The sequence below is a fragment of the Stylophora pistillata genome, chromosome 13, assembly GCF_964205215.1.
Source record: "Stylophora pistillata chromosome 13, jaStyPist1.2, whole genome shotgun sequence".
Classification (NCBI taxonomy): domain Eukaryota; kingdom Metazoa; phylum Cnidaria; class Anthozoa; order Scleractinia; family Pocilloporidae; genus Stylophora; species Stylophora pistillata.
Window position 1 is genome coordinate 5,347,620 of NC_142531.1, and position 19,210 is coordinate 5,366,829.

At 39.0% G+C, this 19,210-nt stretch overlaps 2 protein-coding genes across 6 annotated transcripts; both read left to right on the forward strand.

Moving 5' to 3' along the window:
* Positions 1-1,257: 1,257 nt before the first annotated feature.
* LOC148717360 (uncharacterized) lies at positions 1,258-5,197 on the forward strand. Its single transcript, XM_088743053.1, has 2 exons — positions 1,258-1,743; positions 3,984-5,197. The coding sequence occupies exon 2, from the start codon at positions 4,172-4,174 to the stop codon at positions 5,003-5,005; it is 834 nt and encodes a 277-aa protein (XP_088599179.1). The 5' UTR covers positions 1,258-1,743; positions 3,984-4,171; the 3' UTR covers positions 5,006-5,197.
* Positions 5,198-12,027: 6,830 nt separating this feature from the next.
* Positions 12,028-18,564, forward strand: LOC148717361 (uncharacterized). Of its 5 annotated transcripts, none has more exons than XM_088743047.1 (8): positions 12,028-12,180; positions 13,135-13,191; positions 13,942-14,049; positions 14,571-14,675; positions 14,925-15,029; positions 15,226-15,327; positions 15,449-15,556; positions 15,791-18,564. In XM_088743047.1, exons 1-8 carry the CDS (start codon positions 12,159-12,161, stop codon positions 18,343-18,345), a joined length of 3,162 nt encoding a protein of 1,053 aa, XP_088599173.1. In that variant the 5' UTR covers positions 12,028-12,158; the 3' UTR covers positions 18,346-18,564. The 5 variants fall into 5 exon arrangements, with proteins under 5 accessions (XP_088599173.1, XP_088599175.1, XP_088599174.1 ...); XM_088743049.1 differs by having other exon boundaries at positions 14,928-15,029; XM_088743048.1 differs by having other exon boundaries at positions 14,574-14,675.
* Positions 18,565-19,210: the final 646 nt, after the last annotated feature.

A 19,210-nucleotide genomic window follows, 5' to 3' on the forward strand; every position in this document is an offset into this window, starting at 1 on the left:
AATTAGGGTTTCGTAGACGTCAGTAATTTGTTGGTCGTCGCAGATTTCGCGAATTTCTATAATTTTCGAGGTACTAGAGGTATGAATAAGACTTGGCTTCATTTTTCTTTTTTTCCTCTTTGCCGCTGCCATAACTGTGAACTTTCATTATTCCATTTTTAATGGAAAACAAAACAAATTTTGCAATCCTTTCTTAACAAATGCGAGTTTGCCTTTTCGTAGTTGTAATTTACAGTGTATCGAGGGAAATATCAACAATCTTTCTCACAAGTTTAAGATGAATATTTTATTTTAATTTTACCGTCTGTTGTTGAATTAGAATTAATTTAAAGTCTCATCTACATTTCTACGATCCCTTGTTTACTGAAAATTATGTTTATTTTTATAGCAACATTTACACTTCTCCATTCTGTTCATAAAACTGTCAATGTTTACAATCCTGGATCCAACAATGATTTCATTTTCCTTTTCATCTTCCAGTGAGTTGTTTAGGAAAGCTCTCGGTCATTTCATTTCATTAGGAGTCAAATACAATGCGAAACAAATCGTAGCACTCAGAGGTATCCACTTAAATCTCTCGCGGAACAAAGTAAGACCTACCGAATGCACTCGACACGACTCTATTGATGGGGTGTCGGACTTCACCATCCTCCTTTAGCTTGTTAAATAAAAGTTTTTTGACCACTTTCGGCAAGAACCCTGCCATCCCAACATTTTCCTACCTGCTTTCAAGAAGTAAACTTTCCATTTTTGTTTCTCAAATAACCACCTCCGCTGGAAACAATAGAGCTAGAGGTACCCGGCAGTTTTGAAACGCTCATGGCGGCCATGTTTGTTTACAACTCGCCCGCCGATCTGATCGCGCGCGCCATCGCTTATTTCTCTCGCGAGTAATAAGCTTGCGTGTATCTTGGAATCCATTCTCCCCGCGGTCAAAAAAACCCTTTCGAGCCTCCTTAAACCGCGTTTTCAAATTTTCGCAAATTTCTGAAAAATTAACACTCGTCGGAACTTTTAGACTTGATTTTTCAAAACAGTTTACCAAAGGGTATCGTTGAGCAAAATATGAGCAATTCGCCAAAATGGTCGCTGACGGACGATTCTCAATCCTTACAGGCAGCCATTCTTAAAGGGTGCGTGGGAAACTTACGTCACAGGACAGTTCAAAATGCGTGTTCAAAGACCAATTAAAAGAAAATTGTATAAGGTGCGAGAGATACTAACAGAACTATCAAATGGAAGCAGACAGTTTCGGTGCACGGATATCAATGAGATTGTCGTGTGCAATAGGTGATTAATGTCTATACACTTGAGTTGTGCGAGAAATTAGGTCGTAAATAGAAATTGAAAATGTTAATAGTATAAGAAGTCCATCAACTCCAAATTCTGAAAACGAGTGAGTATAAAAACTTCTTTTCAGAACAGTCCATGCGAGAAACTAATCTTAAAATCGAATCAAAGGGAAACCAATATGTGAAAGCTAACGTTGCAAAACTTGAAGTGTGTTGCTGAATCACAAACATGAAGTAATCGAGTGATAGAGAACAGAAAGGACATTATCTCTAAAAAACTTAAATCCAGTTGCAAAAGGGTTAAGAAATTTGAGCGAAATACTAACGAAATAATCAAATGCAAGAGGTCAATCGAGATGTTGTTAATATTAATGCGACTATCAACCGAGAGAAAGTAATAGTGTTGGAGATCGATGCTTTAGAAACAGTCTGGCAAAAGAGGAAACTTAAGGTACGTTTTCGTTGACTTTCATATGCATTTTGTTGGTTAATGGAGAGAATTATTTCTTCCCCGTTATGTCTAACTGAGCCACGTTTTTTCTTTCAAATTGCAGCAACAGTTTGTGTGGGTTCTAGATTTGTGCATTTCTTTTAGGTTTTCATTTTCTTCTTCTTGCTTTTAAGCGGAAGTAAGTTTAATTTGAATTTTGATTATAAATGACCGCTTGCAATTAACGAAACTGGCGTTCCATGGCCAGCATTAATATCGCTCTTTTTCACTGAAAAGAACTCGTATGTGTTGGCTCAATCACCAAAGCTTATTCCAGGTGGTCATCCTGAGTTGTCTGTTAGTTTAAAAACTGACTGACGTGACCCACTTTGTGAAAACACAGGTTTGTTTGATCGGGTGGTAAATAGCACGTTTAGCAAACTCTCACGGGAACTCACGTATGTTTCAAAGGCTAATGGTAAAATACTAATGCTGTTTCACTACCCTTCCATTTTGTACTATATTTCAGAAGTAGTAAGTAAAAGTGGAATTTCATGAGGTAAATGCTCAATAAAATATCTAAGAACCCTCACATTGCGATAGAAAACTAGAACCGTTTTACGACGAAAAACTAGACAACTTACATCTCGAGTTCGAAAGTTTAATTGTTACATTTGCCTAAAACATCGCTTCCCCCCTCCTCCCGAAAAAAATTTCTTCTTGATTTTTCAGTATTCGAGAGGTTGATTAAAGTTTGAAAACGCTGATGTAAAATTTACCTCTTTAGTCATGCATCTGTTTCCGGCCGTGTGGAAACCGTAATGACAACATAAACGCCAAATTTAACTGCATATTATTTGCTTTTTTTATAGCTTCATTTTATAGATCAGTAGGAAAGTAAATAAAATCAGTCTTAGCTAATGCTGTTTGCATTGTTGTTAATTTCTGGCAAAATTTCATGCGTTCTTGTTTACTTCATCAATCAAGAGATTTAATACTAAGACAGAAGAGGATATTCTTCAAATGTGGCAGCTGCCACGAAGAACCGACGCATGTTAAAATCTGATAAGAAAATTAAAAAATAAATAAATAAAACAAATACAACAAAATGAGTCCAATAATTTAAACCAACTTCATTCAAGGCGTGACAAACTTCGCCAGTTGAAACTTTGTTTAAACTGAACTTTCTTTAGAAAAAAGATTTTAAAAATTATGCAAGCGAAAAGGTGTAGTGTACTTCAGTATCAAAGAACATAAACGCCACTGAAGACACTCTGAGACCAACTTATGATACTTATCAGAATTATTATTTCGAACTTTATACTAACGGACAGTATCCGGCCAGAGGCAAGAGGAATAACAGATAAGATCGCGCTTTTCTGGTAATTATTAAAAGGTATTTAGGGGTTTCATTAAGGGCCGAGTACCGGGAAAATTGACCGGTTGTGAGGACAGTTTTGCCCACCTGGTTTGACGATCTGGAGGGAAGTTTATCTTGGAAAGAAGTTCAGTTAAAAAAGTTTTGCCTGCCTGTGAAAACAGTTTTCCCTCCTACTGAAAACATAATGAAACCCCTGGGTATTGTAGAACCGAGAATTACGGCGATAAAACTCAGTCAATCAAGATGTCGATGTGGATCGAATCACTCCCAACTTTTTCAAAGCACAACAGGGAGGGTCTTTGAACTATAACATAAAATGAAAAGGAGTAACTGAGGTGCCCATCACTTTCTCTTCATGAGATTGTTTTTTTTGATAAGTTGACAACATACAAACCTTATAATTCAGAAAGCGAAAAACCCCAAATTCAAAGAATCCTCAAGGTATGCATCACTTATTACTGATTTAATGTAATGTCAATTACATTGAATCAGTAATAAAATGTTAATTTAACGATATGGTTTGATTTAGCACCAAATTCCCAACTCAAAAATGAAGAGAAATGCATGAGAGACAGTGCTGAGAATTTATGTTTTGATCTTTAGGGGAATGAAACGGGTTAAGCAGTCTAGGTGTGCGTGTGATCTTACTATATTCTCTCAAAAGACGAGTATCACTGAATGTCTACTGGTCACTGTAGTTGTTAAATCTTTCGACCCTAACATGTTTTCGCAGTTTCTAACATATTAACTTTGCTATGAAGCAAAACAAAACAAGACAAAAAACCACTTTGCTTGTACTAAAAATAAAGTGCCTATTTGCAAATGAAACAACTTGATCTTAGCAGTCGAACTAATTTAGTGTTCTCATTTTAATCCGTAGATCAAAGTAAAGGCTATAATATAGAGAAGAGACAAAGATTTCGCCCGAGACCTTACGTTACCACGATTGCCTGCCCATATAGCATGCGCAATAGTCCTTCATGTTGTGCGTGAAAATTAATCGACAAGCCTTCAATAAAAACCTGTTGCCGTGGGGTCATTGTGCTCAAGGGCCAGTGTAGTCGACGCATGGGAAAATGCGGTCACACTTTATTTAACCGTAGATATGAAAGATGTTGCTTTAGGCAAGTGATTCCCAGACGACAGAGATGTAGACGAAGGCGTTGTGGACGAACGAACTACATGACTTTCTCCCATCGATGTTGCAATGGTAAAGTAATACCAAGGGGACAGACTTGTTTTCCATTTCCTGTAAAGGCCAAGTGTGGCCAAGTTCTCTTCAATCCACAACAATACAAGTGCTGCTTTCAACAGTTGGTACCCCTGCATTCTGCTTGTCCGACACAGTCCAAGTGTGGTAATGTCCCCTTCAATCCACAACAATACAAGTGTTGCTTTCAACAGTTGGTACCCCTGGATTCCGTTTGTGCGACACAGTCTATGTGTGGTAATGTCCCCTTTAATCCACAGAGATATAAATGCTGCTTGAGTCGAGTGGTTCCTTTACGTTCCCCTTGTTCGGCTAGGACTCCCTGTGGACACACCTTCTACTATCCGCAACACCAGCAATGCTGCAACGGCCAAGTGCTTCCTGCAAGTGCACTCTGTATACCGTTCAAGTGTGGCGGCCTCAATTTCAATCCAAAAAGTCACAAATTCTGCAGCGGACAAATTTATCCCAAATTCCAGGTGTGTCCTGTTCCGAATCCCTATCGATATCGATTTTGTGGACGCAACATCTTCAATCCTTCGTTTCAACGGTGTTGCCGAAGAAACGTCGTGGCTCCCCTGCGATCAACCTGTCGTAGATGTGGCCGTGCCTTTTTTATCCCATCTGGTTCTAAATGCTGCCATGGAAACCAGATTGTCCCTAACTTTGTTCGGTCCAATGCGTATGAGTAAAGAACACTATGCATCGATTATCTATGGTTTATCAGTGTTATTCAAGAACATTGTTATATCTTTGTATTCTCTTATCGTCCATTGTGCTCGATTTTAAAATTCCCAGTTAAAATAAGCTGGAGTTATTGATCGCAAACTTTAACCAGTGCGAATTTATTGATTTCATAATAAAACCATTTGCAAGTTTTTTTACACACTTGTAGTTTCTTCCTGGTGCTTATCGTAGGGTTTGGAAGATTTTTTTTATCATTGGCCCACTGGCTTTCCAACCACCTTAAGTTGTCTAGTAATCACTGACTTGTGAATTTAACCACTACAGTTAACTCTCAACAAGTCGAATCCTTCCTGTCTCAAACCTCGCGATAACTAAGGGCAAAATGGAACCTCCCAGACTTCCGTCTAAAGCTAGCTAGGATTTCACTCTCGGTAACTTGCACCTTAGGTAATTCATTCCCCCGTCAAACCAGTTTTCGTTTCCCTTAGGGTAAATTTTTGTACAACTTGACCCTTAATAGATCGAGGCTGATAGTTTCTAAAGAAACTGTCTGGGGCTGCGTCGGTGGGGGTAACGAAATAATATGAATATATCAACAAAGTTGAAATGGTAAATTGGCCACCGTTACGATTATAAAAGCTGACGTTTCGAGCGTTAGCCCTTCGTCGGAGCGAATAGGGGAATTGTGGGTTGTGTGTGCTTTTAAAGGCTGAAAAAGGAGCTACGTTACTGGTGGAAACATGGCAACGAGAAAAACACGAATAAATTAGTGGAATGAAAAGCGTTCGTTGATACCTGTGGGATTTAGACTGCCGGTTTGAAAGATGAGCTTTTCTTCAAGAGTTTTCCGGCTTTCCGTGCAACCTAAGTGTAAGGAAAGATCGCAGATTGCCATGTGTTGCTTAGAATGGTTAGGACCTTATGCGTATGCGGTATGGCATATGCGTATGCGTATGGCATATGCGTATGCGGTATGACAAACGTAGTTCTAATTCAATTTTTTTCATGCGCGGGATAAATGCGGGCAATCCCGAGCAGGCAAGATGGGCCCATCTTGCCCCCTCAGGTAGCCAATCAGAACACAGGATTCGCTTCCTCTTGCCCACAGGCGCTGATGGCGATGTAATAATAGTACTTATAGTGGGGAGTCGACAAAAGTTATTTCAATATTCAATTGATAGATACTCCGACTCTTTCCGTGAGTTTTCCGTATCACCTACATGCTCAACATCTACATTCTAAGCATCTCAGTTCAAACAAGTACAAGTGACAAGTATTGCAGATCAACTGAACCACCAGGGTCTTTGACCACGAGGATCTGTTGCAATATCGTAATGATTGCATTTGCATTCTCTCGCTTCCTTGATTTTTTTCCCTGACGTAAAACCGATGACTAATACTCTAATCAAGTTTCGTAAAGTTCCCATCAGCAGAACATAACAGCAAGGAAAATGTGTGCACTGTAAGTACCTCCTTTTGTCCCGCACTAAGCCTTCGAAAAGTTTTCTAAGGCTTTGTATGGGACAACGAGAGGTACTTACTGTGCACGCGTTTTCCGACCTGTCATGGAAGCTCTCGATCGATCGGGAAACAGAAGAAAAGTGTAAGTTGTCAGCCTTGTAAGGAGGAGATGAATATGAACTGGTCTCTGTGAGAGTTTAAACACACGACTAGTGTTGTAAAGACGTCCATAGGTGGAACTGAGCTTCCGGATTCTTTATACAGGATCCAACAACAATGACAATAAACGTTTTTAGGGCGAATACGCCCGCCGATATAGATGGGGTGGAGGAGAATGGAAAGGTCAAGGACTGTCCCATCTCACCAGCTAGTTAACAAGTATCACAAATTCCCTAAGGAAACAATACTGAATCAAACTCAAATAAATATTGAGACTATATTAAGTATTTATTATTATAGAGTAGTGATTGACGCAGCCAATTTAAGCTGCTTGATTGCCGATGAGCGGTTTACTAAAAATAAAATAAAACTTATTGTTGTGAAATCACTTTGATGAAAACCTCACGAGCGTTTCATGGTTATGTGGTTTAAATGTGCCCGATTAGGTTTCAGGAACGGAGCGGAGGTTTGAAACATATTGAAGGAAGCCTCCAATGGTGGAACAAGGAGGCGTTAAACTGATGAAAACTTCTTAGGACGATTTTCTCAGAACGATTCGCGAGAACTCATTGGAAACAAAAACCAAACTGCACTCAAACCACTGAGAAACTAAAATAAGCAATATTGATATTTGAACTTCCAATGAGCGTAATTAAGGAACTTACGAATACAAGTGGTTGCCACTATCATCATTAAAAAATAGCTCTTTTGTTTGTGGAGTCTCAAAAAGTCTCACAACATGGGCTGAACAGTAACGCGTTCCACGACCAAACTTGGCCATGCACAGAAAACTCTAATCTTAAAATAGACACTACATATTTCCATTTCTTCTCACACTTACTCTTTATACCCTTACATCAATATGCACATTCTCCCTACAGTTCTTTATTTCTTACTGAAGCTGCTGAGAATACAAGTAAGGAAAATATGTTGACAAACAAGAGCTTTCATAGTTGCTGATCTTCCTCTATTTAGCGACCTTATTGTTTGATTCAGGGGAAATGTTAGATGCTAGTAACTTTCAGGAGTCAAAAGAGTTAATATTCAACCCTATTCATTCCAAAAAGTGTTAAATTTAAAGATCAGTTTTGATAATTCAACGACAATTTGTCGATCTTTAGAGATTTCCTCTAGGACCTTCATCCTCAGTTAAGTCCACCGTATGAAGTCCTGTTACATCTATTTTGATCGTGAAAGTTTCAGCAATAAACACTGCTTTCTCGTTTTATTTGAGTGAGCAACCACATTGTCTGCAGTATAATAATAGTAATAATAATAAAGCATTTATATAGCGCTAAGCTCGACTAGTTCTCCGTAGCGCTTTACAAAATCATAGACTAATTAACATAGCAATTAAATTATAAAAAATCGTAAATTAAAAGCTTCTTTGGACAAGTATGTTTTAAGGTTCTTCTTGAAAATTGTAACAGACTCAGATGTTTTCAGGGAATATGGTAAATCGTTCCAAAGCTTGGGACCGGCAATGGAGATGGCACGGTCACCACAGTTCTTTCGAAATGTTCTTGGAACCATCAGGAGCATTTGTGATGAGGAACGCAGTACACGAGAGCCATAATTCCTTTGATGCAACAGTTCAGCAATATAAGTTGGAGCTAAGCCATGTAGACCTGTATAGACAAGTAGAAGTGTTTTGGAGATAATGCGATACTTAACAAGTAGCTAATGTATTGATATAATTGACAAATATCACGTTCTCTGTGTCAGAACGCTCCCTCTAATAGTAAATAAGGTGCACCATTTAAACTGAGTGTTTTGTTGCCATCATTACCACATTTTGGAAAAATAAACTTTCACTTAAGTCATTTTGAAGAAAACTTCACAGGTGCTTCTTCACTGTATAGTTTTATATTTCTTCATTTGCCTTCAGAATGTGAGTAATATTTTACTTCTGTAAGAGCCAGCTCGGCTAAGACACTCTAAGACCGAGGAGGGCCTACCGATATATTAAATATTGTTTTCGAGATCAGCGACGCGTATTGTTTGGAGTCGGTATCTATCGAATATCAAAATAAGCAACCTTTGGCGAGAAATGGTAAAAATAGAGCTAAACAAGCAATGAAACTTTGAGTGTTTATACTAGTTTGCCGACCTAAAATGCGAATATCAATACGAGACGTCTAAACTACTTGAATCTGAAATTCGCTCTGACGAAGGGCTAACGTTAGGAAACGTCAGCTTCACAAACTCTTAACGTCGGCCAATTTACGTTATCGACTCAACTGATAAAACCAAATCAACTCGAGCCCAAGTATATAACGTACTGAGAGAAGCGAAACTTAGTGGTTCCGATGTCAAGTCTTCAAGCTGATAAGATAGATCATTTGCTAAACCCAGATGTGTGATCGATCCTTAAAAACATTTTGCAATAACTACAACGAAAACGTTGCACATTGAAAAAAAAATAATAAAGGGTATAAATTATAATTTCGAACTCAACTCCTCTCGAGTGTGAAACAATTGTTGACGCAAATTGAGCATGGGGTACTCATCAGAAATGAGTATTGTAATTTCCAAGACACTCTGATACCGACTTATGATACTTATCAGAATTATTATTTCGAACTCAAGTCCTCTCAAGTGAGAAACGATTGTTGACGCAAATTGAGTATGGGGGTACTCATCAAAAAATGACGAGTACTTGTTCAAAACGTGACTTTATTTAAAATATCTTGTTGAAGCTATAGGTAAAACATCCCCAATTGAACCCCTTTCTTAAGACAATCTCGCTCGATCTATTATGGCAGTTGTCCTTGTGGCTTTCTCAATTGACTGATCTAACATAAAAACACAGTTTGTACATATTCCTTCGAGCTGAGCCATAATTGCAGTTACATACTGTTTTTAGAAATCTCGAGATACTATACTATAAAAACGTTAATTATATTGAATGATTATTTCGGTTTTCGTCAGAATCGTCCAGATTGTGTGTGACGTGCATGGCGAGGCAGCATAAGTGAGTTTAAGCTTACACGAGGTTCTTCTTTCAGCTTGTTACAGTCTTCAAACTATTTAACGAGATGGATGTATCGATACTTCCAATATCTTACGACGCTGGAACCTTTGAATTTTCAACAAGTTTGTTGTCTTCCGATCTTTTACCATCAAACTCGTTACACAAGATTTATAAACCCGATTTCTTTTCCTGCACCTTTATTCCACCATGCTGTAATTCAGATTTGTTATCCCTATCTTTAACTACGGTTTGCCTTTTGAGTTTCATGATTCAAACAAAGCATCTTGTTTTCCCCAATAAAAATGCAGTCACACATTATCACAGAAAATCACTTCTATTGAATACATCAGTCAGAAACTGAGAAAACCCTGTCCGGCACAAGTTTGATATTGCGTCATTCGAGGGAGGAGGGTTATCACCAGTGTTTTTTTAAATTCTATTTGAAATTCTCCTCTTTGTTATTCAACGCACACCTTTAACTTAATCAATGATATGAAATTGAATAAAGCCAAACATAAACAAGAACAAACGCGAAAATCTTTGTAAACGCAAAGAAGTGCTTAAAAGAAGAGGATTCTAAAACAATCATGACATATGATGTGATTAATTTAGTGCCTATGGTAAAAAATAATCATTCTCCTTTTTTTATCCATGGTTACTTAATCTAAACCTCAAGCCACTAAGGGCAATATCTGCATGTTAATATAAACGCAATTATTTCTTTTTTTTTAGCGAGGTCAGCGAAAAATTAAGAGTGTGAGGACTGTATAAAAGGGAGTGGTTTTTTTCTTTTCTGGCATTAGTTACTGAACTTGGTGTTCTTGACTAAAAATGGCTCGAATTCTATGTGGAATCACTGCTTTTATTCTTGCTGTTACCCCACTGCTATTGGCAAACGCCGAAGAGAAGATTTTAACCAGCGAACAACTTCAAATAAACCACCAAGAGGTCCAAGAAGAACTCATCCTGAGTTGTCTGTTAGTTTAAAAACTGACTGACGTGACCCACTTTGTGAAAACACAGGTTTGTTTGATCGGGTGGTAAATAGCACGTTTAGCAAACTCTCACGGGAACTCACATATGCTTCAAAGGCTAATGGTAAAATACTAATGCTGTTTCACTACCCTTCCATTTCGTACTATATTTCAGAAGTAGTAAGTAAAAGTGGAATTTCATGAGGTAAATGCTCAATAAAATATCTAAGAACCCTCACATTGCGATAGAAAACTAGAACCGTTTTACGACGAAAAACTAGACAACTTACATCTCGAGTTCGAAAGTTTAATTGTTACATTTGCCTAAAACATCGCTTCCCCCCTCCTCTCGAAAAAAATTTCTTCTTGATTTTTCAGTATTCGAGAGGTTGATTAAAGTTTGAAAACGCTGATGTAAAATTTATCTCTTTAGTCATGCATCTGTTTCCGGCCGTGTGGAAACCGTAATGAGAACATAAACGCCACATTTAACTGCATATTATTTGCTTTTTTATAGCTTCATTTTATGGATCAGTGGAAAAGTAAATAAAATCAGTCTTAGCTAATGCTGTTTGCATTGTTGTTAATTTCTGGAAAAATTTCATGCGTTCTTGTTTTCTTCATCAATCAAGAGATTTAATACTAAGACAGAAGAGGATATTCTTCAAATGTGGCAGCTGCCACGAAGAACTGACGCATGTTAAAATCTGATAAGAAAATTAAAAAATAAATAAATAAAAAAAATACAACAAAATGAGTCCAATGATTTAAACCAACTTCATTCAAGGCGTGACAAACTTCGCCAGTTGAAATTTTGTTTAAACTGAACTTTCTTTAGAAAAAAGATTTTAAAAATTATGCAAGCGAAAGGGTGTAATGTACTTCAGTATCAAAAGAACATAAACGCCACATAAACATGAGAACATAAACATGAGAACATAAACGCCACATTTAACTGCATATTATTTGCTTTTTTATAGCTTCATTTTATGGATCAGTGGGAAAGTAAATAAAATCAGTCTTAGCTAATGCTGTTTGCATTGTTGTTAATTTCTGGAAAAATTTCATGCGTTCTTGTTTACTTCATCAATCAAGAGATTTAATACTAAGACAGAAGAGGATATTCTTCAAATGTGGCAGCTGCCACGAAGAACCGACGCATGTTAAAATCTGATAAGAAAATTAAAAAATAAATAAATAACAAAAATACAAGAAAATGAGTCCAATGATTTAAACCAACTTCATTCAAGGCGTGACAAACTTCGCCAGTTGAAATTTTGTTTAAACTGAACTTTCTTTAGAAAAAATATTTTAAAAATTATGCAAGCGAAAAGGTGTAATGTACTTCAGTATCAAATGGAGAATATTTAAGTAAAATTAGCTTAATTGAGTATATTTGCAAAGTTACGGATCGCGATATACGTCCATACGCATTAATACGTCAAAGATACATCAGAGCGTGTGCTTATCTAAACAAGAAAAAAGGTATAACAGTGGTGATCTGTGACCATTACAACTTACTCGCCTTGAAGAACGGCTGTAAGCATTCTTCATATCCGAGGACAGTACAGTGCGCATGATACAACATTGATGATCGAAGATAAGATGAAAGGTGAGAACGATTTTATTTATTCACTTATTTTTTTCATTTCAGTATCTCTTTTTTTCTACTGTTTGTTACAAACGAATATTTAAACCGTGTTGTTTCGTTTCAAGCGAGCATAATGATAAATAAGTACTAATTTTGAAAAAAAAATGTTTATTTTTTCTTTTTAAAAATCAAACGAAACGCAAAAAGTCCTCTCGACGATTGAAAACAAAGGTTAAGCTCTTTTTGTCGATTTTAACTATAAGCTTCACATGATGAATATAAAAAACAATCTTTGCTTTCTTCAAAAGTTCAAATTTAAAAATTACATGTGAAGCATAAACTCCTGTGGGGCCCAATCTCTGGAATTTCCCTCGAGGTGTTTAAGCAATGAGTTATAAATTGTAACCGTGTGGCACGAAGATTTTGCTAGGGTAATATCCGAATGGCGAGCTTTTGTGCATTGTTCAAAGACATTTTTGCAAATTTCTGACCAAGAAACCGAACATTAACCAGAAACGCAACATTACATTACAAATTTTGTTACTGTTAAGTTGCACAGGGGAATCAATCTACAGGATGGATAATTCGAAGAAGGATTTTTCAAGTAGGTCCGAGTGTAAGAAATACGAAATGACTCGCACGCAGAATTTGTATTTGAAGGACAATGATGATAAATTGCGGCGTTTTCTTTTGCTGGAATTTTTTAACGGCTTGCTTTTTCTTTTTTTGTGGATTATGCAAAAAAATCCGCAAAAAAAGACAAAAAACTCACAAAGTTTTCATTCATAAAATTTTTCATGAAACTGCTTCTCAACTTTACAGCTCAACTGCAATTGTGATTTGGACATCTTTTTTTTTTTGGCCATTAAGCTACCTAAACTCTGTCTATGCTGATCAAAATAAATGAATGAATACACACAGATTTTTACTTTTTATGAATTTGAGTAATACCACACTATCTTATTTTCTTTTCAGGATCTGCCATGTTCAGGGAGTTTGTCTCTCTTTTGCTTCTCCTCGCTTTAACCCAAGGTAAACGGATGAAAATAGTAACCTTGATACTCAGCTTATTGGTCACCAAGGATTTCCATATGCCGCCTTTTAAGTAGTTATTATTCCGCTGATAGAGGGTCTCGATGGGGTGATGGCTTTGACGGCTGATGGTTAAAACTTTGGCTAATTTACGGCCAATTGTTGATATCTTTCCATTATGATTACCAGAAAAATCTCTACGGTTACTTTCTTTTTTTACGACCTAAAATTTGCCAAAATTATTTTAAATCTTTTGGCTGTTTTATGGCTAACGGTAAGCTCATTGAGACCTTTTTTTACGCCATTTTACCATTAGGGCTACATTAGGGCTACATTTTACCATTTTACCATTAGGGCTACAGGACGTGTAAACGAGGCAACGGTATTACAATGTGAAATATGACACAACTACGGACGAAAAGCGGGGTAACAAATGGCCAACACAATCAAATTGGCACAACACAATCAAAGGCTAGAATTTTTAAGTGACGAATTTTGTGACACAGATTTCTTGATCCCTTTTTAAAAACACTCTAAAATTTTCGTTTGTGCTGTTTTCATACTTCGCGTTTTCATAGGTTAGTGTTGATGATGACACTTACAACACTCTTGAGCAAAACGACTTACGTACGTAGTCAACTTCTCTGCAAGAGTTAATGTGATCATTAGAAGAGTAGGAAAGCTGTAAGCAATGAATCAATGTATCAATTGCAGTTGTAATACGATGGTTTCAAACCTTAATATTTGCAGCACAAATCAATCAAGCAGTAGCAACAGAAGATCAAGAAGCCGATTCTTTGTTAGATAACGATTATTCCGTTGAGAAGACTTCCGACACAACTGAAGAGAATAACTCAGGTAAGTAATTTTGCTTTCAAGGTTTGCTTTTAGGAATCTGGGCTGTTTTGTCATTGTAAAATCTTATTAGAAAATACTTAAACGAATTCGATTTTATGATAATTAGAATATCTTCGGTGGTCACTGGTTTTCCTCTTTGTGTCAATTATTAGTCATTCAATACATAACATTCATGCCTAAACAGCCAAAGCAAAACCCATTCTATTGAAAGACAGTTGCAGCAGTATTAGTGTATTGAGCTCGGACCACACCCCGCATTATCTAAACATTCCATACAAAATGTGGTCTTTGAAAATAAAAGAGATGTTAATATATTGTTGAAAAGGAAGTTTACACTTCTTCGTTAACAATAATCCATTTATCCTGTTACATAGTGGGTAGGTCATCAAGTCGGTCAGTAGCATAATAGACATAATCAGTCGAAAGACATTTAAAAATTCAGCTTTCAGTCAGAAAATAATACTTGTTTTTCTGATATGCACTGGTGGCTTAATATCAATGCACAATTTTTTTTCTTTCAGTAGAAAATAACCATGAATTGGACGAAGAGCAACAAGAAGATTCCCTAGAAGAAAATGATAACTCTGACGATGTAAATTCCGACAGTATGGACGAGAATGACTTTGGTACGCTACTACTTAGGCCTCCTAAAAAGAAATCCGTGTCCCCACCTCGATGCGCTACCATAACCAGCAAAAGACAAATCCCTTTTTTGAACTCAGTGCATGGAAAAAATTATACAGTTTATATTTTCAATAAATTATAGACATAATAAATCTAAAGACAGTTAAAAATTCAGCTTTCAGTCAGACAATAATACTTCCTTTTCTAACATGCGCTGGTGGCTCAATATAAATGCACATTTTTTTTCTCAGTAGAAAATAACCATGAATTGGACGAGGAGCAATCAGACGATTCCCTAGAAGAAAATGATACCTCTGACAATGTAAATTCCGACAGTATGGACGAGAATGACTTTGGTACGCTACTACTTAGACCTCCTTGAAAAAAATCCGTGTCCCCACCTCGATGCACTACCATAACCAGCAAAAGACAAATCCCTTTTTTGAACTCAGTGCATGGAAAAAATTATACAGTTTATATTTTGAATAAAACATAGGTCATGCACGTATTCACTCGTTTCTAAGAGACATGGTTCGACATTCTCTTCTGCAGCAAAAGAGGAAGAAGCAGAAGGTGTATATCAAGAGGATTCTCCAGTGGAAGTGACTGCCACCGAAGATGATAATTACGACACTCCTGAGCAGAACGACTTGAGTACGTTGTCAATTTTTTTGCAAGAGTTAATGAGATCATTAAAAGGGTAGGAATGCGGTAAGCAGTGAATCAATATATCAATCAGCTGTAATAGGATAGTTTCAAACCTTAATGATTGCAGAACAAATTAATCAAGAAGCAAAAACAAAAGATCAACGAGCCGATTCCCTGTCAGATAACGATTATTCCGTAGAGATAACCTCCATCACAACTGAAGGGAATGACTCAGGTAAGTGTTTTCGATTTCATGTTTGAGTCAGCACCGCTTACGCATTTGTTCAATAGATAGAACTTAGTGAGTGGAAATTTAACGGAGGTCTAACTTACTAGGTAAAAAAAAAAAAACTAAATATACAATTTTCTAGGTATCTTCACTAATACTGGATCACATCAATGACTTATTCCTCCTTGAGAAATGACTGTCAGTCATAACAAACTTTCTGTTCCTTCTTGGTTTTTTTAGACCAAGACCCAGAAGAGGATTCCTTAGACAAGCCAAAGGAACGTGTGGTCCGAGGAAGACGTTGCGGTAAATTTTTCATCAGTTTGACAAAAAAATGTTGTTATGGCAGAAGGGTACCAAAGAGATACAAATGCCCCCCAAAATGTGGCTGGAGACCCTACAACCCATGGACTCATAAATGCTGCTCTGGCAAATACGTCGTCAGCAAACGTCTTCCCTGCCCTCGGTTGTGTGGTTTGCGTCGCTACAACCCAAGAACCCACAAATGCTGCATCCTCGGAAAATCACGTAGAGTCATCCCCAGAAAAGCAACTTGCCTTCGGTTGTGTGGGTCGCGTCCCTACAACCCAGTAACCCGCAAATGCTGTTTTGGCAGAGTGGTCTCCAAGAAATTCAGATGCCCACCAAGATGTGGCTGGAGGCCCTACAACCCCTGGACTCATAAATGCTGCTCCGGCAAATACGTCATCAGCAAACGTCTTCCCTGCCATCTGTTGTGTGGTTCGCGTCGCTACAACCCAAGAACCCACAAATGCTGCATCCTCGGAAAATCACGTAGAGTCATCCCCAGAAAAGCAACTTGCCCTCGGTTGTGTGGTTCGCGTCCCTACAACCCAGTAACCCGCAAATGCTGTTTTCGCAGAGTGGTCTCAAAGAAATTCAGATGCCCACCAAGATGTGGCTGGAGGCCCTTCAACCCCTGGACTCATAAATGCTGCTCCGGCAAATACGTCATCAGCAAACGTCTTCCCTGCCATCTGTTGTGTGGTTCGCGTCGCTACAACCCAAGAACCCACAAATGCTGCATCCTCGGAAAATCACGTAGAGTCATCCCCAGAAAAGCAACTTGCCCTCGGTTGTGTGGTTCGCGTCCCTACAACCCAGTAACCCGCAAATGCTGTTTTCGCAGAGTGGTCTCAAAGAAATTCAGATGCCCACCAAGATGTGGCTGGAGGCCCTTCAACCCCTGGACTCATAAATGCTGCTCCGGCAAATACGTCATCAGCAAACGTCTTCCCTGCCATCTGTTGTGTGGTTCGCGTCGCTACAACCCAAGAACCCACAAATGCTGCATCCTCGGAAAATCACGTAGAGTCATCCCCAGAAAAGCAACTTGCCCTCGGTTGTGTGGTTCGCGTCCCTACAACCCAGTAACCCGCAAATGCTGTTTTCGCAGAGTGGTCTCAAAGAAATTCAGATGCCCACCAAGATGTGGCTGGAGGCCCTTCAACCCCTGGACTCATAAATGCTGCTCCGGCAAATACGTCATCAGCAAACGTCTTCCCTGCCATCTGTTGTGTGGTTCGCGTCGCTACAACCCAAGAACCCACAAATGCTGCATCCTCGGAAAATCACGTAGAGTCATCCCCAGAAAAGCAACTTGCCCTCGGTTGTGTGGTTCGCGTCCCTACAACCCAGTAACCCGCAAATGCTGTTTTGGCAGAGTGGTCTCCAAGAAATTCAGATGCCCACCAAGATGTGGCTGGAGGCCCTACAACCCCTGGACTCATAAATGCTGCTCCGGCAAATACGTCATCAGCAAACGTCTTCCCTGCCATCTGTTGTGTGGTTCGCGTCGCTACAACCCAAGAACCCACAAATGCTGCATCCTCGGAAAATCACGTAGAGTCATCCCCAGAAAAGCAACTTGCCCTCGGTTGTGTGGTTCGCGTCCCTACAACCCAGTAACCCGCAAATGCTGTTTTCGCAGAGTGGTCTCAAAGAAATTCAGATGCCCACCAAGATGTGGCTGGAGGCCCTTCAACCCCTGGACTCATAAATGCTGCTCCGGCAAATACGTCATCAGCAAACGTCTTCCCTGCCATCTGTTGTGTGGTTCGCGTCGCTACAACCCAAGAACCCACAAATGCTGCATCCTCGGAAAATCACGTAAAGTCATCCCCAGAAAAGCAACTTGCCCTCGGTTGTGTGGTTCGCGTCCCTACAACCCAGTAACCCGCAAATGCTGTTTTGGCAGAGTGGTCTCCAAGAAATTCAGATGCCCACCAAGATGTGGCTGGAGGCCCTACAACCCATGGACTCATAAATGCTGCTCCGGCAAATACGTCATCAGCAAACGTCTTCCCTGCCCTCTGTTGTGTGGTTCGCGTCGCTACAACCCAAGAACTCACAAATGCTGCATCCTCGGAAAATCACGTAGAGTCATCCCCAGAAAAGCAACTTGCCCTCGGTTGTGTGGTTCGCGTCCCTACAACCCAGTAACCCGCAAATGCTGTTTTGGCAGAGTGGTCTCAAAGAAATTCAGATGCCCACCAAGATGTGGCTGGAGGCCCTTCAACCCATGGACTCATAAATGCTGCTCCGGCAAATACGTCGTCAGCAAACGTTTACCCTGCCCTCGGTTGTGTGGTTCGCGTCGCTACAACCCAGTAACCCACAAATGCTGCATCCTCGGAAAATCACGTACAGTCATCGCCAGAAAAGCAACTTGCCCTCGGTTGTGTGGTTCGCGTCCCTACTACCCGAAGACCCACAAATGCTGTTCTGGCCGATATCGCGTTAGCATCTACAGCAGTTGCCCTCGCAAGTACTAACGTGGTCTAGTTTCCTATCAGTGATCTACAAGCTACCTTGGCCGGAAAGTTGAACCGAGTCTTTCCTTGAAAGAAAGTGCACAAAAAGTAATAATAAAAGAAAAGCCGTACTCTTATAAGTAAATCTTCCTAGTAATTAATTTGCTAATCTGATAAGGATGCTAATGTTTAAGAAGTTTGTGTAATGTTTGGCTGGAATAAACTTAGAAGTTGTTCTGATTAATGTGTTAGTGCATGCTTTTAAAGAACATTGGGGTTCCTTGTCAAATTGTGCGCGCTTAATTTCCCTTGAATCCTTCTTTTGTCTCGGCCAGATGATACTCACGTCTTTTCAGTTTCTTCATGCAGCTCTGAATTTGTAATTACTTTAGGCTTTAGCTTTCCTTGGTTCATAAGCGTTAGAAATTGAATTGCCCAGAAATGTCCTCAACATTGGCCTGAAATAGACCACTAACGTGGTCCGAGTCCTTCTCGTCTGGCTCTTTGTCAGCTAACGAAGACAAGTTATGCAATGAACTAAGTACGACAGAAAATAGTTTTGTATGCACCGTAGTTTTCATTGTTGCAGGGAGACAGTGTGCTAATGGTCACAGGAAAAAAACGTCATGCATTACCAAAGTAAAGCGCGCGCTCTGATTGGTCAATTTAGCGTCCCCCATAGTGTACGCTGTGGTGTTTACCATTTGTTAATTATGCATTACCAAAATGTCAAACTTCTCGTGTAGAGCAAAGGATTCTTAACGACAATATTTCCCAACACCGAACGTTTCCTAAAAGGCTTCAAAGGAATTATGTTAATTCATACCCCACCAAGCCTGTTCCGAACAGAACATGAAAGATCGGAAGTACAAGTGGATAATTCTAG